Here is a 23,168-nt window from a genome sequence, read left to right as displayed (position 1 = left end):
CAGCCCCTCTCAAAAGGGCGCCTGGAGCCTCAGCTCTTCTGGAGGATATCTTCAGTCCTGCTCTGGTGTGTCAGGAATGCCTGAGGGGCTGCTGGGGGGTGTGAGCAGGTAGAGCAGGTAGACCTGCAGCTCCCAGGTCTGATGGCCACCAATGAGCACTTGTAGGGCATGAGACCAGAAGCATTCCAGTGGCTAAGCCCAGCCTATGGTCTGAACCAGGCCTGTGAATCTCCAGCACCAGACACTAGGTTGTAGGCTCTGGTCTTCTTTTCCCAGCCCCACCTCAGCTCTGCCTCTGCCAGTAGGCCCCAGTTTCCTCTGGGCTGCAGAGCAGGAGGCCCTGTGGTGGAAGAGACCAGGGGCTCCTGGCCCTTTGGTGGGTGGTCAGGAACATCTTTGGGATGGACTGGGCAGGAGGCAGGGAGGTGGTGCGTGCCCAGGGTGGCTCCTTGTCCTGCACTCAGCCACTCTGGCTGTTTCCCAATCGCAAGTTTCCCTAGTTGGAGCAGCGTTTGGAGAAACAGTGGTACTGGCGGTGCACCCCCTTACCAACCAACCAGCTTAGTGCCAAAGCTCCTCAGCCTTCCTCGCTCGGCAGCCCAGGACTTGAACACCACCTACCGGCTGACCAACCCGCGTGGACAACCCGTGCAAGTGCGAGTAGAGAACCCCGCGTTGAGCTTGGCCCCTAACCACCGCGACTCTCCCCGCCACTTCCAGCACCCTAGAGACGGTTCCCTTCTCAGAAGGTGGCACCCCGTCGTCCCGGAGCTCACGCAAAATCCGAGCGACCGGATCCTCCGTGTATCCCAACCGCTCTGAGGTGACAGGCCTGCCCCCGGGGTGGTGCTCCGCCGCCACACCCGGCTCCGCGGCCCTCACCTCCGGACGCGCGGCGGCCGCCAGTCTGCCGCAGGGTCTGGCCCCGGGTCCGCGCTGCTGCCTCCGAGCTGGAGGCGCCCCGTCTCGGGCCGCGGGCCGGGCGCGGGGACAGGTGCGCATGCGCCTTGCCGCTCGCAGCCCCGCCCGGCGCGTGGCCAGCGTGCTCCGGAGGGCGCGCCGCGCACGCGCGCACGCAACGCGCGTACGCACGCACGCGCGCAGGGCGGGCGTCGTCCGGTGGCCATGGCGTCCGAGCGGCCTGCCCAGCCGGCCCGCCTGCCTCCTGGTGGCCAGCGGCGCCGCGGAAGGTGAGTTGCACGGGCCGTAGGCGGCTCCTGGGGCCGCTGCGCGTCCACTCGGGACCCGGGCCCTCCGGACCTCACGCGGACCTGGGGCGTCTGCAGCGGACAGCGGCGGGGAAGGCGGCGCCGGCCCTCGCGTGCCCCTGGTCTGGCTCGGCCTCGCTCTCGCGCAGAGGATGCTCGGTGGGCAGGACGCAGGGACTCAGGGACTCCGCCGCCCGCGCACTGGGTCCCCGGCAGGTACTCAGGCGCCCGGCGCGGGAGGGCTGAGCGCGCGATTCCTTCGTGGGCCCTCCAGTAAGTGACCAGCACAAAAGTCCGGTTGCGGGGACTGGGGGACCGTGACGGGGGGCGTGGCCTGTTGAGCCGCGGGACCCGACGGAGGCTGGAGGAGCGCTGAGGGGACTCGGCCCTGGAAGCTGTGGGTTGGGGGTCGCCGGAGGCTCTGGTCTGAGCGTCAGGGCGGCGGTGCCCAGGAAAGGCGTTGAGGACGTCCAGTGGGCTGGGGGTCGGTGGGCGGGAGGGGTGGGGAGGGGTGAGTTAGAGAAGTGCGTGGGCAGAAGCTGGGCTGGTTTGCGGGCGGGCGGCTTTGCTTACGTGGGCGTTGTGCGATGAGTGTGTGTTAACTAAGGCGAGAGCTTGGAGGTGAGAGCGAGGTTCGGGATTGGGTCCGGGGGTTACAGAGCACAGGTCACAGCCCTTCAGCTGGGCCCAGCGCAGGTCTGTAATCCCACAGCTCAGGAGCCCGAGGCGGCAGGATTTGCAGTTGGCAGCCTGCATGGGCAACTTAGCGAGGCCCTGTCTCAAAATAAAAAGGGCTGGGAATATAGTCAGTGGTAAAACGCCCTGTTTCTCTCCCCAGTATAGCAGGAAGGGAGGGAAAGGGAGGAGAAGGCATTAGCATCTTAGAAGGTGAGGGGGGTCTGTTCCTCCCCGTGGGTCTGGAGCCTTCTCTACTGGACAGGCCTTGTTGATTGATTGATTGATTGATTGTGGGGGTTGTATTCCAGGGCCTCATGCATCCTAGGCAAGCCTCTATCACTGAGCCTAGCCTGTTCCTTTTGGAAACGTCCTTTGGCAGGCAGAAGGGAGCTGGGAATAGCTTGGTGGGAGTGGCAGAAGCCCAGAGCTCTGTGAGGAAGGGACCCCAGACCCAAGTGTCCTTCCTCAGGCCAGAATACCCGGTGCCATCCTGTGCTTCTCGCTACAGCCACACCTCCGTGGGAACAGACTTTGCTCGCTGCCTCCCTTTCCTAGCCAGGGTGCCTTGGACCCTGGTAGTTCTTGAGTGGAAGAGTTGAGTGAAAGGGAATGCCATACTTGGGTTTTCCCTTGGAAAGGCCTGTTGTGACTGCGAGAGGACAGGAGGGTGTGGGCAGTTGAGGTGGGCTGTTTCCTGCCCCAGTTCAGCTGGGGCTTGAGGACTGAGGTTGTAGTGGCAGTCTGCAGGGAGAGCCTGCCTGGGCAGTGCTGAACTGCCGGCCAGTTGTCAGGTCTCCTGGCACAGTGGGCCATAGCGGGCAGAGCAAAGACCTGGCTGTAGCCTCAGATCACATCCTGTGTCTCAGCTTCCTGAACTTGAAGGGCTGCTGTCCTGTCCAAGGGCTGTAAGCAATGGGCCCTGAAGTGGGAGAGAAAGGCTACTCCTAAGGGTGGTTCTGGTGCCAGGAGAGGACACCTTGGCAGCCTCCTGGGGTGGGAGTTGGGGGGTGAGGTAACTATCTGGAACCACTCTCCTGCAGGTGTGTCTGCTCAGTCCTTCCTCCACTGCTTCACGCTGGCCAGCGCTTGCCTTCAACCTGCAGGTGCCACTCCTGGGGTAAGTCCAGCCACCCTCTCCAGTGGACACTCAGGGTCCCCATTTCTCTGGGGGTAATGCCTCAAAGTGCCATTTCTCCCTAGGAGTTGAGAGCCCTCTGCAGTTGTTTGGACACTGAGGGAGCTGGCTTGGGGTGAGGGGTCCAAACAAAACCTGGTGGCATCCCCCCAAGTCCTGGTCCCCATTTCCTAGCTCTGATTCCACTGTGGTGAGGGAGACTTTTGTTTTTGGTCTGTTTCTATACGTCTTCAAGTGAGAAAGATTTGGTCCTGGGCTGGGGAGATAGCCTCAGTTGGTAGAGTGCTTACCTTGCAAGCATAAGGCCCTGGGTTCGATCCCCAGCACCGTTAAAAAAAAAAAAAAAAAAAAGTATTAAAAAAAAAAGATTTGGTCCTGGTGTGGGAACATGCACAGATGTTTCCTCTGGGAGAAATGCCGACCCCCCTGGTGGTGTGGGCCCAGGAGGGGGCAGGCTGTGGTGGGGCCTACAGTAGAGACCTCCGTGTGTGCTAGCTCAGATGTGGGACTGCCCTGGCTGCCACACACTGGGTCTGGCTCTGTGGTCTTTCCTCAGCTGTTTTTCTTGTCCCTGATCCATCTGACTGCTGGTAGGACAGGGTCATCCATGGGAGGCCCCCTGCCCAGGACAGCCAGTGAAAGTGACCACAGTATTAGGTGCCTCTGTGCCCTGAGGGTCTACAGTGGGTCAGTGTTCCAGGCTCTCTGTGAGCCGTCAGTGGGGATAACCCCTGACGCTGACCTTCAGCCTTTGGGCTCTGCTCCTACAGGGGAAGGCTATAGACTTTGTGGATGTGACTGAGAGCAATGCACGCTGGGTACAAGACTTCCGTTCTCAAGGCCTACGCCAGTCCTGCCAAGCTCGAGTCCATTGACGGTGGGCTATTCCATGCTGGGCAGCCGTGCCCCCCTGCCCCTGGGTGGTGTGTCTAAGAACTTGGAGGGTTAGGGATTCGGGTGGTCTGGGGTCTTAGTGCCTTCCCCTGCTTTGCCCCTGCATCCCCCCTGGGGCTTGCCCTCAAGTGCTGTGACTGTCCAGGGGAGCTTCCGGTCCACACAAGGGCTCCAGGTTCCTGAGCTCCTCTGGGGAAGGGGTGGCACATGGAGCTGGTAAGTCAGGCTTGGCCTTTGGAGTCTACCTGGGGCTCCAGCCTATTACCCATGTAGGAGTCACAAGTGATGCCATCTGGCCTGCAGGGCAGAGGGGAACCCAGGGGGTCCCTGTGGAGGGTCTGCCCTGGCCACACCCCTTGTGACTGACACATGGCCTCCTGGCCGATGTCTCCCCCCCAGGTGCCCGGTACCATGCCCTCCTGATCCCCAGCTGCCCTGGGGCCCTGGCTGACTGGCCAGCAGTGGATCTCTGGCCCGCATCCTGCAGCACTTCCACTCTGAGAGCAGTAGGTGACAAGAAACTGGAGGATGGGCAGGCAGGTGCTGGGTAGGGGGTAAGATGCCAGGTCACTTCACCAGCCAGCCAGGCAGGTGTGGAAAGCCAGGGATTCTGACTGACCAGTGGATGTGTGCTCTGCTCTCCACACTGAGAGTGATCCCCAAATACTGCTCTTTGGTCCCTGCCCTGTGGGGCTCCTAGGGGGCGGTGGCTCCGCCCCCTCTGGGCCTCTCATGGTGGTGAGGCAGTATGCTGACTGGGTTTCTGGTGGGGATGGGTGACATTATGATGGGCATGTCAGTGTCTGGAGCAGGACCTCCCTTAGGGACCAGCATGCAGGAAGGCCAGGGTTTCCACCCGTGTCCTGGACCTGACAGGCCGTGGTGGTTTCTACCTTGGGAACACACAGTGCAAGGAGCCCTTGGGGGAGGAGCCAGGTGTGGCACCACCCTGGGCAAGCGCACCACCTGGCAGTATCTTTCCCCCTGCATGGGGCGTCCTTTGAGGTTAATAGACCTGGAACTCATTGGGGACCCACTTGTGCACGTGCCTCAGCTCTACGTCTGAGGCCGCGCTCAGTCCTGAAGTACGCTCTGGGAGTGGGGGGCCAGGTCGCCGGCCTGGGAACTCCTGGGAGTGGGTGGGAGCCCAGGCTGGCATCCAGGGCCTTGGGTGGCCTTGCTGTTTTCAGAGCCTATCTGTGCCATCGGTCATGGCGTTGCTGCCCTGTGTTGTGCCACCAGTGAGGACAGGTCCTGGGTGTTCCACGGCTACACTCTGACAGGGGTGAGTGCCTCAGGGACAGCCAGTGTCCACAGTCAGATGGCACCAGGAGCAGATTCCTGTGGGCACTGTGACTGCTGTCCCCTTGTCTTCCTGAGTTGAGCACATGGATGTGAAGGTGGGGGTAGACTGGGGCCTTTTGGGGGCAGGCCTTCACCCCAGGACATTGTGGAGCCCATGAAGGGGCTCACTGTGAAGCTGCCAGTTCATCGTTTGGCTACCCAGAGGCCCTCTGCTGGGGGAGCCAGGTCCATCTGGCTGTAGGGGATATCGCAGTCCCAGGGACACCCCAGGGGCAGGGTTGCTGGTCTTTGCCTCAGCAGTAGCCCCACCCCACCCCGCTCCTCAGCCCTGTGTGATGGGTGAGGCTCCATCTGATGCACTCTGGTTGACCTGCCTGGCCCTAGAGAACCTTGGGAATAGGGAGGACAGGCAGGAGAGAGCGGTGGGGCTGGGCTCTAACTCAGCCAGCCTGCCCTGCAGCCTTCCGTGTACGAGCTCGTGAGGGCTCCTGGCTTCGCCCGCTTGCCACTGGTGGTCGAGGACTTCGTGAAGGACTCTGGCGCTGGCTTCAGTGGTGAGCCTGGTGGGCACCCCACATTTGTAAGAGGTGGGTGGGGTGACCTACTCGTCCTGGGGAGCGGCCAGCCAGGCCAGCCCCCAGGTTGTGGGCCTGTACGCTCCTGTGCTGGTGCCCACAGCCCCTCAGAGGCGGGGAGCGTGTCTGCACCATGCAGCTCCTAAGGCCTGTACCTCCCGGTCCTCTAGCCAGTGCGCCTGACGCTGTGCATGTTGTGCTGGACCGCCATCTGGTCACCGGACGAATGCCAACTCCACTGTCCCTGCCGGTCCAGAACCTGCTCTTCCTCTGTAGCAGCCGGTGAGATCTGGGAAGGGACTTTGGGTGGGCTCCTGCCTCCACCAGGCCATATTGTGGCGATATACACACTATAGTTCACTGAGACTGATCACATGTCCTTCCCGTAGGAAGTAAGCCTTCAGGGGGACACTGCCTCTTTGTGATCATCTGGCGTCCCCAGAAGCAGCTGGGCTTGCTCTGGTGTCTTCTGCTGGCCCCTGAGGACCCTGCTGCTCCTGGGAATGTTGGAGGCCTGCAGGAAGCAGCCCTGAGGTGTCAGCAATTGTGGGACAACGCCCGTGGGCACCATGTGTGCTGTGCTGCTGCGGGGTTGGTCCTCAAGAATTCCAGGTCAGGCATCCCTGGGAGGACTGGGTAGCCCACCACCACAGAAGGGTGCTGGCTGCAAGGGTCCCGGGACAGGGGCCTGCTCCAGTCAGTCCACTGCCCTACCCTTCAGCTGGGGCTGGCGGGCCGGAGCCTCCTCCGGCTCCTACCCTTGCCACTGTGAAGAGTGTCCTGGGACAACACTGCGCCCATACTGGCTGAAATTGGCAGCAGTCATGCTGAAGAACTTGGCTTTCTTTTAACCCTTGCTGGCGTGGGTTTATTTTTCTAGTGATATTGGTGATTTGGGGGTGAGGGTCGGTGGTAGCATACCACTGGGTTCAATCTCCAGCACTGGGGGGGGGCAGGAGCAGTGCCGTTTCCCCAAGCTTTCCCTGTGCCCTCTGGCTGCTGAGCCCAGTTTCAGAGGTGCCTCTGCCTGCAGCTATTCCACATACTCCACCTGGGAGTGGCCATGCGTGGGCTCTGTGGAGGTGGGTGGCGTGAGCCCCTGCCTCCCAAACCAAGGACAGGCCTTTGCTGGGAACTCCAGGTCAGTATGCAGCCACCTCCCTCCTGGACACAGCTTGTTTGCTGTCTGTCCTCTTGGGGCATCTGGCTTGACTGTGGTCCTCTTGCGAGCAACCCACTGGCCCTAGAGTGAGTGCTCCTGAGTAGCTCAGCTCTTCTTGCCCACCACCCTGACCCATGCTTCCTGCTCTTTCTGCTCTTCCTGCTCCCATCACTGATCTGCCCACAGCAGGCACTAGGTGCAGGGACCTGTGGGAGGCCCCTTATCCAAGTGTAAGAAGGAAGCAGGCAGCAGGAGACCCTGGACCACATTTGGGAAGCTGTTCAGGATCCCTGCTGCAGCCTGTGCTGTCCAGATCTGCCCTAAACCCTGGTGACAAGGCTTCCTTCGGCTGCTGTAACAAAACATAGAACCAGTGGTCTCTAAAGGACAGAAGTGTATCTCATGGTTCTGGAGGAAGGAAGTCCAGGATCCTGGCTTCCAGAGGAGCCTCTGGCTGCCCCCCATGGTGTGGGAGGGACTGAGAGCTTGCTGGGGTTCCTTTTGCAGGGCACTGATCCCACTTATGGGCATGGTACCCTCAACCTAAGCACCTTCCAGAGGCCTCACCTCTGAACACCATTGGGGGCCAGTTTCTGTGAGTTTTGGGGAGACAGCAGTGCTGACATTTGTTCAGAGCTGGCTGATTGGTCAGCCCCACCTGAGCAGATCCAGATGTATGGATTTGAAGATGCAGGTGGGCTGTGCCTGGGCCTGGCTCTGGGGCTGGGGGTTGGGTGTCAGGCTAAAGAGGAGAGGAGAGCAAAAGGGTAGAAAAAGTGGTCACTGATTGAGTCTTTCCACATATGCCCAGTGTTTGTAAGGTGTGCTTAACGTCTACCCAAGAGAAACAAACAGCCCCATAAGAATGGTACGTGGTGTTTGTGGCAGTGTTAGTCACTCAGAATGAACAGGGATGGGGTGTGTGTGGCTCAGTGATGAGCACTTGCCTGGCACGCATGAGGCCCTGGGTTCCATCCCTAGCAAACACACACACAAAGTAAATAAAGGACAAACTGTGGCTTATCTCAATGGAATATCATCAGTGTCTAATACTGTTAATGTCCATCAATAATGGTATCCATACAGTGGCCATAAAAGAAAGATGGGCTATACATCACAAAGCTGGCTGGCCTGGGTGCCACGCTGAGAAGGCACTCAGTCACCAAAGCCTTCAGGTGTCTGTTTACATCAAAAATCCAGAAACAGGTGAGCAGCGTTAGATGTGAACACAGGGTGGGTATGCTCATGCACAGCCTGGAGCCCCCTGAAGGCCCTGCTGCTGTGCACACTGGGAGGCACAGGACATGTTCTCCTAGAGCAGCACACTGCCAGCCAGAGGGCTGGGTGCCCTGGAAAGCTTTGGTCCTTGCCTACATGCCTATGTTGCCGGGGAGTGGGAGGGACCTGCTGGAGGCAGGTACCTGCAGGCACAAAGGCCGCATCACCCCCTGCTCCCCCTGACGTCCCTGGGGGCAGGCTCAGGCTTGGTGGGGACAGGAGGGGGCTGACCTGGAGTGCTGTGGCCTTATGTGGGCCCAGGCACTCCTCCATCACTGGCCAGCCCAGCTTCTACATCTGCCCCTGGGGCCTTGCCAACTGCTTCCCCCAGCCTTTGGCCCTAGTGTTTCTAGGTGTGTGGGCCACCTGTGGCCACCCACAAGCCCTCCTGGTGTATGTGTTCTCTGCTGTGCTGGGTTTCCACATGCAGGTGTGGCACTGGCACCAGTGTGCTGCTATTTCCACAAGGTGGTACAACCAGTCTCATCCAGACCTGCTCAGGACAGGGCAGCCTGGACCCAGAGCAGGAGCACATCAACACACCCTGATGCTGCCCTCAGGTTTGGCTGTAACCACCCCTCCACAGGGCAGGGCCCACCTTCCAAGCCAAAGGCCTGTAGTCTAGCTCCTGACCCTTACCCCCTCTCCTAGGTCACAGCCAACAGAGGGGTAGTTGGTGCCAAAGGAACAAGGGACACACAGCACAGGAAAAAGCAATTGCTTTAATGCATTAGGCAAAATTTTACAAAAAAATCAGAAACCTATGATCTGTCCCTGTTCCGATTGCTGAAAAAAAACGCACGATTCATCACAAGCCATGTGCAGTCGGCCCCAGGTCTGGTCCAGCCTCAGATGCTACTACTTGCCGTTTTCTGCACTGAACATTCGTTCCTAGAAACAAGCACAGGGTGAGTTGTACAGCAACCCTTGGCACCCCAGCCAAGGCTACCATACATATGGACTGGGCCAGAGAGTCCCTGGAACTCCCAGGCCCCAGGATGGTCTAGGCAGGTCACTTGCTACACAGCAGGTGAGTGGGACCCAGGCCTGGTCCTCTCATGGGGTCCAGTGTATGCCAAGGAGGCTGCCCTGCCCACGTGGAACTCACCGTCAGCATCCGCTCCAACTTCACAGCATCAGCAGCAAACTTTCGGATCCCATCAGAGAGCTTCTCCACGGCCATCTGGTCCTCATTGTGCAGCCATCGAAAGGCCTTTTCATCCAGGTGTATCTTCTCCAAGTCACTGGCCTGGGCTGGGCAGACACCATAGCACTGCATGCCTGACCTGGCCCCTCAGGCCCAGAGCTGTCCTCAGGCTCTAGGCCTGGCAATCCCATCAGGGAACAGACCCTTGGTCCCCCAACGAGGATGGCCTGCAGCGTTCCAGTTATCAACTTTAAACCACATTAGGAAACAGCCCTCTGTCGATCCCTGCCCCCCGCCTCCTGGGGATGTGGCCCTTGGATGGGGGGGTTCACAGAATCACCGGGACAGAGATGGGGCTGTGTGGCCTTGTGGCCTCTTCTGGGCCCAGGGCCTTACCTCCCTTGGCTGAGAGCACAGGTGCCACCTTGGTGTTGTCTTTAAGCAGCTCCCCTAGGAGCTTGGGTGAGATGGTGAGGGAAGTCGCAGCCTGCCAGTGCTTTGATCTCGCCCGTGTTGCGGAAGGAGGCACCCATGACAATGGTCTTGTAGCCAAACTTCTTGTAGTAGTTGTAGATTTTGGTGGACGCTCTTCACCCCTGGAGGGAGACCTAGCCATGTTCCAGGGTGGCCCCAGCAGCACTGAGCTGCTGTACCCACCCAACCCTGCCCTGACTGTGCCTCTGGCCTTGCTCTGGGGGTACCCAGGTGCCTCACTGTTCCCTGGCATGCAGCCCCTGCACACTGTCACCTCAAGAGGTAGCTCACCAGGGTCCTCCAGGGCTCGAAGGACTTCCTGTCTGTGTTGGGCCATGTGCCAATCCAGGATGCGCCCCACAAAAGGAGACACAAGCGGTCACGCCCGCCTCGGCACAGGCCACCGCCTGGGCGAAGGAGAGGAAGAGCAGCGTCCATGTTGCAGTGGATGCTGTGCTGCTCCTCCAGCTCCCTGTGGCAGGTGGGTGCAGCTGAGTCTCCACGTGGGTGGCAGAATAGCACATTCACACCAAGCACAAACCTGGGGCTCAGTGGGGTCTGGCAGGACAGAGGCCAGGAAGTCCGAGCGCCATGCCTGCCCCACTGGGACCAGCCTCTCCCAGCAGCAGAAGTCCCTCGGATGTTGGGTCCCTCACCCCATACTTGCCCATCTGTGGACATCCTGGGGCCCTTCTGCCATGTGGCCCAGGGTGTGGGCTAGGAGAGTTAGCCCCTGTGAGGCCCCTCCAGCTGTAAGTTCCCTCTCAGGAACAGCTTCAGAAGCACCAACCAGGTGACCGAGTTTGACTGCAGAGCTTATACCATGTGGTCCAGCAACCCCTCTTCAACATCTGTCCACCAAGAAGCAAAACCCCCATCCACACCGATGTGCACACCACGTTCACACATTATTCACAAGTGCCTGAGTGTCCACTAGCAATGAGTGGTCCACCTAAACGTGGAGCGTCACTCAGCTGGAAGACACCTGCTCCAGGGTGGAGGAGCCTGGATGTCACTTCAGTCAGCACACACAAAAGGTCACACGGTGGTTCCCATGTTTGCTTAAGAGGGCAGTTCAGTGGCTGAACGGGGTGTGGTGGTGGAAGGAGCAAACGGCACAGAGAGCAGACCATGGCTTCCCAGGACCAGCCTGACCTATGTGACCATGGGGCTCCCTTCGGCTGAGACAGGGCAATGTCACTCTGGTTTTTACATTTCCCATTTCTTCCACTCTGAGCATGTAATTTGTATAACAATAGTTTTACTTTTTCAAAACTGAGTAAAATTTAGGCTGGCCTTGAGTGGGGAGACTGAAAGATCCCTACTTCCTGGGCTGGCCTAGGACAGAGGGCAGGCCTGCACAGATCCCTCCTGGCAGGGGACACTTACCTTCCAGCCTGAATTCCCTCCCAGGTTGATGACAGCTTGATAAGAATTCTCTCCTTGCTGACTCCCAGCTTCCTTGTAAAGCTCAATGAGGCGCCTGGCTCGGGCCACCATTGCATCCTATCAAAGGAGAGCCTGTGAGGGCAGGGGGACCGCCATGCCCCTCAGATCACGCGGGGCAACCCACCAGGAATATCAAGTTGGCAGCAGGTGTCCTGAGTCAGCAACGAGTGCACAGTGAGGCTCAGGGAACAATGTGACTCTGTCTTGGGCCACGGGCTGCTCTATTCACAAGAGGCAGCCAACACCCGGACATCAGTCACCGCAGAGGAGCAGGCCTCCCATCAGAGGCCACAGACAGGATCAGCCACTGGGCTGCCTCCCCAAGCATTCCCACCTGGCATCTACTTCTGTGGACACCACGGCCTGGAATCTTCTTCAATATTTCTGCTCCAAACAACACGAAAAGTTTATCAACAGCATTTTTAATCTGGTCTTCTTGTGGCCTAAAATTCAGAGGCAAAGAGCTGAGTTAGAAGCTGTGAGGCACTGGCACCCCCAGGACAGATGCTGCATGTCCTAGGCCGGTTTCCTCCCTCTTATCTGTCTGGTTGGTTTCTGGACCTGGGGATGGAACCTGGAGGTGCCCTACCACTGGGCCACACCCCAGCCCTTGTGATTCTGAGACAGGGTCCTGCTAAGTTGCTGAGGCTGGTCTCAAACTTGCCATCCTTCTGCCCTGGCCTGCCCAGCTGCTGGGATCACAGGCATGGCCACCATACCCAGCTCCCTCCATTCCCTTCTCCTCTAAAAACATTTCACTGTGGTAAAATACCTATACCATAAAATCTGCCATTTTAAATGCACAGCTCGGTGATACTAACACACTTGCCCTGCTGTGCAGCATCTCCACGTCCGTCTCCACAGCTTTCTCATCTCAAACTGAATCCTTCTATCTTCTGTCATGTGTAAAAACTTACCTTTTCACTCAAAGAAATGACAAATGTTTAAGGAGATAGAAAAATAATCACCCTGATTTGACCATACACATGTATACATAAATTATCATCCTGTACCCCATAAACCTATGTAATTATTATATGTCAAAAAGAACATCGGGGCTGGGGAGATAGCTCAGTTGCTAGAGTGCTTGCCTTGCAAGCACAAGGCTCTGGGTTCGATCCCCAGCACCAGAAAAAAAAAAAAAAAAAAAAAACATCAGGGGCTGGGGTTGCAGCTCAGTGGTAGAGCACGTGCCTAGCGTGTGAGGCACTGGGTTCAATCCTCAGCACCACATAAAATATCTACTCAGGTGATAATCTGGAAGAGGCAAAACTACGGGGATAAGAAGGGGATAGAGGAGAGGGAGACCTGGGAAAGGAACCACCAGTGCTGGCCACCTGCGCCTTGGCCGTGGCCTTCACAGTGTCCGTCCTGTCTCACCTACCTCTGGCAGGTGCTCAGGGTGGACTGCCATGTGACTGACCCTCAGTAAGACCTGTCTCTGAAAAGTGATCTTTTTACTCTCTGAGATGCCTGGGCAGACAACAGGTAGAGGCAGGTGCTGTTCCAAGGTGACAAGGGTGATCGTCCTTGCTGCCCACTGCACACAAAGAGGTCTTAAGCCAGTGACACAAAAGAGCGCATGGGCCACCTGGACTCGGGAGTAGAACCCAGCTGGCCACCCCACTGCGGGGAGCACCATGAGAGAAGGGAAACAGGGAGTAGCTGTGGGGGGTGGGGGGCAGTCAGTGTAGAGTACTGTCCCAGGAGGCATGGGGGAGCACCTGCAGGCCACTGTACCTAGCAGAGCCTCAGGAAGAGTCATACCTGTCCAATGTCTAGAAAATGCAAACCCGTGGAGATCAAGGGTAGGTTGTGGTTACCTGGAGAAGGTACTTTTTTTTTTAAAAAAAATCTTTGTATTTGTAGATGAATAGAACACCTTTATTTTATTGTTTAGTTTATGTGGTACTAAGGATTGAACCCAGGGCCTCACACATGCTAGGCAAGCGCTCTGCCACTGAGCCACAGCCCAGCTTGAAGGTGCTCTCTTAACACCAGGGTGGTAACAGACACCAGTGCACACGGTTGCCGAAATTCACTGAATTGTGCTGTTAAAATGATGAAATGATGGCCAGAAGGCAGCAGACGAGCAGTTGCCAGAGACGCAGAGTTGAGACACAAAGTCCTGCTGCAGAGGCAGGGGGAGGGACCCTAGGGGTGTCCAGAATGGCGCCACTCCCACCTGCACCTTTCAAACAGGTGGAGTTCATGCCATGAGGAGCACACTCCAGGAACAGGACAGCTCAGGAGGGATGCCAGGCCATGGAGACACTGGGCCCTGCTGGGCCCCAGCACTTACCCGCCCCCAACTTCTTGCCATAAGCGATGGCCTCCTCCACCAGCTCTTGGTAGGCAGGCATCTGCGCTGCGGCCAAGATCAGGGATGGGTTGGTAGTGGCATCCTGGGGCTTGTACTCATCAATGGGCTAGGGAAATAATTTTCAAAAGCAGGGAAGTAAATGGAGCTGAAACCTCAGTGGGGGCCCCCAGGGTGGTCTGGGTCCCAGGCAAGACGTGGGGACAAATGCCCTCACAGCTTCTCACCTTGGAGACTGTCTACAGTGATCAGTCAGGAGCCAACAACCAGCTCATGAGAGCATGCATGCCCTGCAACAACTGGCTTCACACCCAGGGGAAAGTGTGTGTCTTGCTGCCCTGCAGCCACTGGTCCAAGCCAATGACCAGAACAGATCCTGGGTGCTCAACTGCAACAGTCTCTCAACACATTAAATCTTTCTCAGGAATTCAGAAGCCAATGAGGCTTAACCTGGGGTTCCTGCAGATCCACTATCTGAATGGAATGAGCACACACGGCCATCTGTGCTGGAGACATGCTGGTTCTGCATGTTTATTTGACACAGAAGTATTTTCAAAGTGTCCTTTGACAAAACTATAGAGATGGAGAACGATTAAGAACTATCAGGGGATCTCTGGGAACAGGACAGTTTCTGTCCTGACTACTGTGGTGGCTACACGAACCTAAATGTCATGAAACCAGGGCAGAAACACCTCCAGTGCAGACTGCAAACAGGGAGCACTGAGCCAGACCTGCACGTGGCATGCTTCACACCACTGCAGGAACAGGGGGAAGGGAAGGGTTACTGGGCTCTCAGGGCTTATTTGCAACTCTGTTGAGTATAATTTCAAAATAAGGAGTTAGGAAAGTGTGCTCTGGCATCATGGGGGCTCAGGTGTCCCAGAATGTCACTCAGCAGTGCTCCTAATGGAGCATTTCACTGTAGAAAAATCACCCCTCAATACAGTCAGCTTTCAGTGACTGCTTTCACCCCGACTGAACACAAAACCGAGGCTAGGCAAGAGGGTGCATACCTGTAATCCCAACCACATAGGAAAGCTATTGCAAGAGGATCACAAGTTCAAAGTCAGCCTCAGCGACTTATGTTTGAGACTGTTTTGAAATAAACAAGTTGTGTGTAGCTCAGTGGTAGAGCACCTGCCACATGTAGGAGGCCCCTTGGTTCAATCCCCAGCACTGCAAGCCAACAACAAATCCAGACGTGCTGGCGCACGCCTGCAATCCCAGTGGCTGGAGAGGCAAAGGTAGGAGGATCACAAGTTCAAAGCCAGCCTTTTGAGGCCCTAAGCAACTTAGAACCTATCTCATAATAAAAAATAAAAAGGGCTAGGGACATGGGTTCAATCCTTGGGACCAAAAAGAAAAAACAAACGAAACAAACAATAAAACTCATGGATGGAGCTCAGTGACAATGCATGCTTACCACATGTGATACCTGGCTTGATCCCAGGGTTTGCAAACAAACCAAGACTCATGGAGGTCAACAGTTGGGTTTCAGGGCCTAGGGACCCTCAGGCTGACATGACTGGAAAAGACAGCAGCTTTCATTGCATTCAGAAGTCTGTGCCCTGAGGAGCCAAAACCTTCTTCACTCATAAAATACTGATCTTAAACCTGCCGCTGTATTTACAATTACACATTTGTGAATCTATACTATTAACGAATGAATGTTTAAATAAAATTGTTAATACTCACTCATTTATAAAAGATAGCACTTGGTTTAGAGATTTCTAAAAATAACAACTCTCCCCAGGTCCCTCCTGGTAATGCCTTAGGGAAATCTCTGCTCTACCTGGAGGGAGAGCAGGAAGTACTGCAGGCAAGGGCTTTGTCCATCCAGCAAATGTTGCAAATTATTCTCAGTGCTAGGAAGGGGAAGAGTGGAAGAGCAGCAACAGGTGCAACCACTTTGAAGGCACTCCTTTTTTTTTTTTTTTTTTTCCCCTGTGCTGGGGATTGAACCCAGGGCCTTGTGGATGTGAGGCAAACGCACACACTCTACCAACTTCCCTGAAGGCACTCTCCTAACAGACCTGGGCTATACAGGCAGGCAAGGGGAAGCTCACAGCTCCAGTGGATCTCCTGAAATCCTCTGACAAAGCACAGAACTCTTGTCAGATGAATTTGGTGTATGCTGCCAGACCCCAACCTAGTCACTAAGTCCATGCTTTATATTTAAGCAGCCAGATATGCCTAATCACTCTCCAAGGCTTGGCTAGATAAACAATGCGCTTACTCAGTTAACAAGAGGAATTAAAGCCTGTTTCTCAAGTCACCATGAGAAAGCAGAAAAGAGGAAGGTGCTCTTGGTATTGGGTGCTCACATCAGTGGAGCGTTTCATGGTTGTCCTCAGAGCCTTACTGTTTACAGTGAACACAAAGCAAGGCTTGCCTGCACTACACTGCAGGACTCAGAGCTAAGATGACTGTCCAACCCTTCCAAGTTCTCTCCAAGCCTAGAAAAGCTCAACTCTCACAACAGGACAATCCTTTGCTTTGGTCAGTGCATGGGTCTGACCCACCCAGCTCAGCTGGGGAGGATGCCCATCTAGGCTCAGCACCTGTCACAGGTCACCAGCTACACACAGGAAGGAGAGTGCAACAAGGATGAAAGTGGGTGTCCAGCCAGTGGTCCTGGACTTGCCCACAGCACCAGGTCAAGCAGCTATGCCTGCACTATCAAAGGCTGAATGCCTGGGGTCAGTGCTGGGAAAACTCCCCACCCAATGACATTTCACAAGGGGCTTGTGTCCTAGATGTTCCCAGACTGGTGTGGGGTCCTGCGACCCCGCTCCTGAGGGAGGGCTGCAGTCCAACCTCCATCTGGAGGCTGGAGAAGACCAATCCTTGAACCCAGAGTTCACGCAGGATCTTCCCTGACCCCCAGCCTGCTCTTCCTTGACACTCCACTCCTGACCCCATCCCACTCTTCCCAGACCCCTGTCCTGTGCCAGACCCTCAACCTTGATCCCTAGGCTCCTCTTGCGGGACTCCCAGGCCCTGCTCTTCCCTAACCCCTAGCCCCCTCTTCCCTGACCTCCGTCCCAGAATCTGCCACTGACCCCAGCTCTGCTCTTCTGCCACCCCAGTCCTCCCGCCCTGATCCCTAGAACCCCTTGCCTGACCCCTGACCCTGAGCCTGATCCCTAGCACCCCCTGCCCGACCCCTGACCCCGAGCCTGATCCCTCGCCCCCTCTTGCCCGACCCCTGGCCCCGAGCCTGATCCCTCGCCCCCTCTTGCCCGACCCCTGGCCCCGAGCCTGATCCCTAGCTCCCTCTTGCCCGACCCCTGACCCAGTCCCTGACCTCCGCCCGGGGGTCCGCTAGGCCCCGCCCCGGGAACCACCATCCGTGTCCGCGTCCCGGAACTGGGGCCGCCGCAGTCGGCAAAGGGCCGTGCACTGCGCGGCCCGCCTCGTGCCGCTCACCGTGGAAGTCGCCCGTGTCGGCCACCACGGTGGTGAACTGCTTCAGCTGGTCCAGTGCGGACTCCATCCTCTGGCGCTTCACCGGAGAACCCGACATGGCGAGGCGCGGACGGGGTCGACAACGCAGGGAGCGCGGCGGCCCACAATGCTCCGCGCGCTCCGGCCAATCGGAGGCGTCTCCCCGCCCCCGAGAAGCCCCGCCCCGGGGAGAAGCCCCGCCCCGCTCCGCCCCGCCCCCAGCCTGCCCGATCCCGGAGCGGCGCGGCGCAGCGAGCCTGGTGTCGCCGAGGTTGCGGGCGGATCTGGGCCCGTAGCTCCGTGGGGCCGTGTGCAGTCGCCGCCCCCCCCTTTCTCAGCGAGGAGCTTCGCCGTGTCGCCCAAGCTGACCTAGAACTGCTGGGCTCTAGCGACCTCCTTCCTCAGCCTCTCGCGTGCTGGGACCCAGGGGCTCCACTTCACCCAGCTTCGCCCCTTAAAGCACCACGTGTATCAGAGGGCGACCACCCCGAGGCCCAGAGCCTGCCCCTTTGAACCCTGCCCAGGTTTGCAGCCTCCTGCACGCAGTGGTGCGATCAGTGCATCGCTCCCCAGCCACCCTCAGATGCGCCCCTCCTCCCGGCCAAGTACCCCTGCAAGCTTGTTTCCTGTGGGGTGTACTGAACACGCTTTCTATGGGAAAAAAGCAGAGGCTGCCCCGGCCCGGCTCACAGCACCACAGGCATCAGTGAAGCAGCATAAATCAGATGCAGGTCGGAGGAGGACCCAGGGCATCCACTGGTGTGAACAGGTTTCCCTTGCGCAGGGCAAGGGCATTAGGCCTCTGCGGAGTGAAAGAAGAACCTGTCATTGCCACACTGCTCACCCACACTGGCTCCCATTCGGTGGCCCTGGAGCCCCAGTTTAGCTGGGGCCCTCAAAACAAAGGACTCTGAAGAAACTTTATGGGGTGATGGAATGTTCCCCACCCGACCAGCAGCATTACCCCTACCCCCACCCAGAACTTGTTAAGTGTCCCTTCCATGATCTCCCCCAGGCCCGCTGAGTTGCAGACCAGATGAGCCCAGACAAGCTGGAGTTGTTCTGTGCTCTGTCTCTCTGGGGTTGGGGTTACTAGGGGGTAGTTGTTAACATTCTTCCAACTGTGCATTTTATCATGTGTACATTTTACCTGAAAAACCCTACACTCAAAAAACAAAACAAAACAAACACATCCACCACTGTGCTGGCACCCTTGGGTGGAAGATGGTGGAGACACAGAGAAGTGCCTGCACAAGCCAGGCCCAGTAGTGCCTGTCCGCCCAGCTACTCAGGAGGCGGAGGCAGAAGTGTCACAAGTCGAAGGCCAGCTTCGGCAAATCAGCAAGACTCTAACTCAAATTAATAAAAAATAGAGGGCTGGGGGTATAGCTCAGTGGTAGAGCACTTGCCTAGCATGTGCAAAGCCCTGGGTTCCATCCTCCCAAAAAACATCCCCAGAATAGGGGCAGGTTTGCACCATCAGGCACAGGGTTCTAGGCTGGGCAGAGGGCAGCTGATCCACCCCCTACCTTTGCATTTCCCCATTTTGCCTACGTTGTGTTCCAGAAACAGAATGAGAAACCTCTGGAGTGGGCAGAAGCACTGATTGCCCCCCTGCCCATGGCAGATACTGTCCACCCACTTGGGATTCTCTCCCTTTCTCTTCATATCCCCAACCAGCATGGCCTCAGCACTTTCCATCTGTGTAGGGTGAGCAGAGTCAACAGGTGGGTGTGTCCGGCACAGTTCCATTTTGCAGAGCAAGAAGGAGCCACTGGATCAGGAAGGGAGGAGGGATCCTGCTGGGCCAGGCTCCGAGAGCCAGGTCCTCTGTGGCTTGGAAACGTGCTTCACCAGGCTGGGCTGAAGAGGGAGGAGTCCACGGACTGCGCACCTGAACTTCATGCTGACTCAGGGAACCACCCAAGTTGTTTCTTTCTTCCAGCCTTGCATGAAGTGGCCGTGTTGCCCGCTAGGCCTCTGGAGACCAAGCCAGTCATCCCTTTGCTGCTGGTGCATGTGACACCTGAGTTAAACAAGGTGGGTGTGTCGTCTGGAGCAGCAGAGACAGAGCTTCCCACCCTCCGCCTTCAGCAAGGGCAGGCGCTGTCCCCTGGTCAGGCCAGTTCTGCCTGCTGAGAGCATGCCCTCACCAGGAACACAATTGTTTACCTGGCAGCCAGGAGGAGACCAAGAACAGGCTTCAAATCCACCTTCCCAAGGACAGGGTCTAAGGGCATATATGGGATAAAGACGCAGGGTGATCTGGGCCACAGGGAAGAGTGGTGGGCAGTAAGGGAGAGTGGCCATTGGTGGTCTGCATGTGCATAATCAAACTTCCTGGCTCCCACAGGACACATGTTCAGAACGTGGTACATGGCTGCTTGGAGTTTGGGCCCTCTGATGTCAGAAGGCCACCAAGGCCCACGTGAAGGGTCCATGGTTTCAAGAGGTTTGGGATAGACAAAAGTAGCCTCCAAGTTCCTGAGAAACCTCTTGGGCAGTGTTGCCATTGGGACCCACCAGTCAGAGGGGCGTCTGCACAGCTGGTGGAGAGTACTGCTCTGAGATCCGTGATAGGTGCAGCCGAACTGCAGGTCTGTCCGGGTTTTCCCTCATTTCAACCTCAAGCCACCACTTGCTGCTGACACAGCTGTTCAGGGAATGGGAACCCAGGGATAGGCACGTCTTAAGACAGGTGCTGGAATGGCTGGGGAGACGGGGTCCCCAGTCTCAGGCCTCAGGACAGGGAGAACCTGGGACCAGCTGACAACTGGTAGCTGTCAGTGCCCAAGGGCCACTCCAGTGCCAGCACGGGAATTAAGTCTGGCAAGTGGCAGAGGACGAACTTACAAGAACTTGATTTTATTTATTTATTTGCACCCCTGGTTGAACCCAGGGGTGCTTTTACTACTGAACTACAGCCCTAGTCCCCTTTCTGATTTTTTTTTTTTTTTTTGAGACAAGTTCTCACTAAGTTGCTTAGGGTCTTGCTAATTTGCCTAGGCTGGTTGAGAACTTGCGATCTTCCTGCCTCAGCCTCCGGATTATAGGCAAGCGGCACCGCACCTGTCAGGAATTTAGTTTTACAGACCTTAATTGGCTTTATTTTCAGTATCAGAACTGGGCAACACTTCATTCTGTAAGCCAGAATTCATGTGCCAAGAGGCTGAACAGGAGAGGCTGGTCTCATAGAAAGGAAAGGTCTGAGGGAAGCAGAAACAGATGGGTCATTGTGAGGTTACTGTCCTTGCAGGGCAGCATGGGAGACAGCAAGGGGGACAGGCCTGCTGGGTTCACATGGGTTCCATGTTTGTGTGGGGTGAGCTTTGTCATCCGTAAGAGCTGGCCTGCTTGGGAATGTGGCTGAATCTCTGATCCTGACTCTGGGAAGGTCAGGAACAGCTGGGTTTTAGGCTGGTGATGTGGAACTTTCAATGAGTGGCCTCCTTTTGGTGTTCAGACTGGTTTCTTGGGGCCCAGTTCAGCAGCTTGGTCCTAAACAGTGGCCTCCTGTATCTTTTGTTGTTGTTCTGTGTTTTTTTCTGTGTGGCGCTGAGGATGGAACCCAGGGCCCCATGTGTGCTAGGAAGGCACTTTTCTGCTGAGCTGCACCCCGTCTCTGTAACCAGGAACAGGAGACAAGCCAAATCTCAGTGTGGGAAGCAGTGAAGCAGTAGGTAGGGAGTGCAGGGACTGTGGAGGTCAAGGAGACTGCTGCCCATGCTCTGCAAGTGGGCCTGGTGCTCCAGAGTAGGGCAGGTGCCCATCCTTCTCAGGGTCCACATGATGGCTCTCCCCAGGATGCCCTAAATATCCCAACCCTGATATCCCAGGCAGAGCAGGTCATGGGCAGCAGGAACCACTCTGTCCAAAGAGGTTCAGCCAGGAGACCCATTGTACTGGGGGCATGGGTTGGGCAGGGTTTGTGGGAGGGCCACTTGGGGAGGCCACCTGGAGAAAGCCCTGGGCAGTTCCACCTATCAGACCTGCAAGGGGGGACCTGGAACTCCTGTGCCAGCCAGACCAAGACCATCACCTGGCTCCAGCAGGCCAGATCAGGGACTCAGAGGGAGGCAGAAAATGGGACAAATAGCTGAGTGGGTGGCAAGTCCAGGATTACCACATGTCTACCTTTTTGCTCAGCAAATGGCCCTGTGCTGTGCTGTAGCTAGCGGTGGAAGAGGCCAGCATGTCAGTTATCTGTGGCTGCTTAAGAAATGATCCCAAGACAGGCTGCAAAGTGCACAAGCATTTCTTTCCTTTTTTTTTTTTTTTTTTTTTTGTGGTACTTGGGGTTGAGCTCAGGGATGCTCTACCTCTGAGCCACACCTCTAGCCCCTTTTATTTATTGATTGATTGATGTTTTTCAGAGTCAGAGTTTTGCGAAGTTGCAGAGGCTGGCCTGGTGCTTGCAATCCTTCTGCCCAGCTTCCCGTGTAGCTACGATTACAAGTGTGCACAACCACACCTGACAGCAGCAAGCATTTCTTACCTCTCAGTTTCCGCAGGTCAATAGCCCAGGAGGAAGTAGGACACAGTGGTATACACCTAGGTATAGACCCAGGAGGCTAAGGCAGGAGGATCACAAGTTGAAGGCCAGCCTAGACAACTGAGAGAAATCTTGCCTCAAAAAATGAAAAAAAAAAAAAAAAAAAGTGGGGGTGGGGTACGATGGTTGCAGCTCAGTAGTAGAGTGCCCCTGAGCTCAGTCTCCAGTACCAAAGGAAAAAAAAAAAGAAAAGGAAGGGAATTGTGGGTGACACAGACTCCCAGCACAGATCACCATGAGGGCACCGTGCAGAGTGAAGTAAGCCAGCCTGGAAGGACAAACACCATGTGGTTCTGCTTGCCGGAGGCCCCTGGGTGGCAACCAGAGAGCAGGCTGGAGCACAGGGTCGGGAGTACGGGAGCCAGCATTTACTGTGGACAGGGTCAGTCTGGGGAGATGCAAGGCTGTGGACAGTGGTGACGGTTGCACAGCAGGTGAATGTGCTTAGTGCCCCAGACTGTGTATCTGAAAATGGCTAAGAGTGCAAATTCACTTACGTATGTTTTACCAGGACACACAAAACAAGCAGCCAGACCCAAAACCTCATTCTCTTTTGTTGTTTTTGGCAGTGCCGGGGATTGAACCCAGGGCCTCCTGCGAGCTCTGGGAGCCACAGCCCAGCGCCTCTGTGTTGTTTTAACCAAGGCAAAGCTCTTGCTGCTGATCAGCAACGCCCCACCCCTAGTCTGTTGAGAGCCAGCCCTGGGCTTTGATGAGAGGAGTGCTCCACTCCTCCCTCCTGAGCTTTGATGAGAGGAGTGCTCCACTCCTCCCTCCTGAGCTTTGATGAGAGGAGTGCTCCATTCCTCCCTCAGGCCTGCCCAGGAATTCCTCCTCCTTCTCTGCCATGTTCTCCACACTTCCTCCCAGGGCCTCGTACCCTGGCTGCTGACATTGCACCAGGGCTTCTCCGTTCACTCGCTGTTGGGGGGCAGTGGGGAGCCCTTGCTTCTCTACATACAGAGCCTTTCCCCAGCAGCCCCTCCCCAGAGAAGCCCCTCCTGATGCCAGGAACACCACTGCCCCAGGTAGTAGGTGCGTCACGCTGCAGCAGCTGGCCACTTGTGTGGTCCTCTAACCTCTGTTACAGCTCTTTGCAAGGCATTTTCTACAAAGGACGGGGGGAAAAGCCCTCTGGGAAGAGTGTGGGAAGCACCCTGGGTGAGTGAGGAGGCATAAGTGGCAGAGGCCTGCTGTGGGTGAGGGACGAGCAGCAATGGCCACAAAGACACACTTGTCCCCAGACAGAGGCAGGCCTTGTTTGTGGAGCTGTTTGCTGGTGGCACAGCTGGGTACAGAGCGATGGCCCCTGGCAATCCTGTACACAAAAGGGGTTTGCTGGGCGTGTGACTGGAGCCCCCTCCCTGAGGTCTGGGATTGGGGACTTGCCCAGTGGTGGATGCTCCCTCCCCAGCCCCCGTGGTCAGACCCTCTGCCTGGGTCTCACTAGGACTGGCACTACCAGACACTTCCTCCTTCCTGTTGACCTGTAGGGTAGGGGAGGTCAGTGGGGGGAGTGGTTAAGGATGAGCTTGTTGGAATTA

At 56.7% G+C, this 23,168-nt stretch overlaps 3 protein-coding genes across 3 annotated transcripts; 1 reads left to right on the top strand and 2 right to left on the bottom strand.

Moving 5' to 3' along the window:
* Nucleotides 1–985: 985 nt before the first annotated feature.
* Nucleotides 986–6,081, top strand: Gatd1 (glutamine amidotransferase class 1 domain containing 1). Its single transcript, XM_047516567.1, is given in 9 exon segments — nucleotides 986–1,190; nucleotides 2,927–3,003; nucleotides 3,792–3,854; nucleotides 3,856–3,898; nucleotides 4,315–4,365; nucleotides 4,368–4,421; nucleotides 5,106–5,200; nucleotides 5,681–5,774; nucleotides 5,966–6,081. Coding segments are annotated over 9 exon segments (783 nt in total). The 5' UTR covers nucleotides 986–1,000.
* Nucleotides 6,082–8,937: 2,856 nt separating this feature from the next.
* LOC124958387 (transaldolase-like) lies at nucleotides 8,938–11,356 on the bottom strand. The gene is given in 6 exon segments (XM_047516352.1): nucleotides 8,938–9,126; nucleotides 9,344–9,489; nucleotides 9,779–9,857; nucleotides 9,859–9,970; nucleotides 10,131–10,414; nucleotides 11,246–11,356. Coding segments are annotated over 6 exon segments (765 nt in total). The 3' UTR covers nucleotides 8,938–9,093.
* A 1,069-nt stretch (nucleotides 11,357–12,425) lies between these two features.
* On the bottom strand, nucleotides 12,426–17,205 carry LOC124958494 (transaldolase). Its single transcript, XM_047516568.1, has 2 exons — nucleotides 17,056–17,205; nucleotides 12,426–13,734 (listed from the first exon to the last, which is right to left on the bottom strand). Exons 1-2 carry the CDS (start codon nucleotides 17,149–17,151, stop codon nucleotides 13,552–13,554), a joined length of 279 nt encoding a protein of 92 aa, XP_047372524.1. The 5' UTR covers nucleotides 17,152–17,205; the 3' UTR covers nucleotides 12,426–13,551.
* Between the last annotated feature and the right edge of the window lie 5,963 nt (nucleotides 17,206–23,168).

Source organism: Sciurus carolinensis, chromosome 11, assembly GCF_902686445.1.
Source record: "Sciurus carolinensis chromosome 11, mSciCar1.2, whole genome shotgun sequence".
In the NCBI taxonomy this organism is placed as follows: domain Eukaryota; kingdom Metazoa; phylum Chordata; class Mammalia; order Rodentia; family Sciuridae; genus Sciurus; species Sciurus carolinensis.
This window is presented reverse-complemented; position numbering and strand designations above follow the sequence as displayed.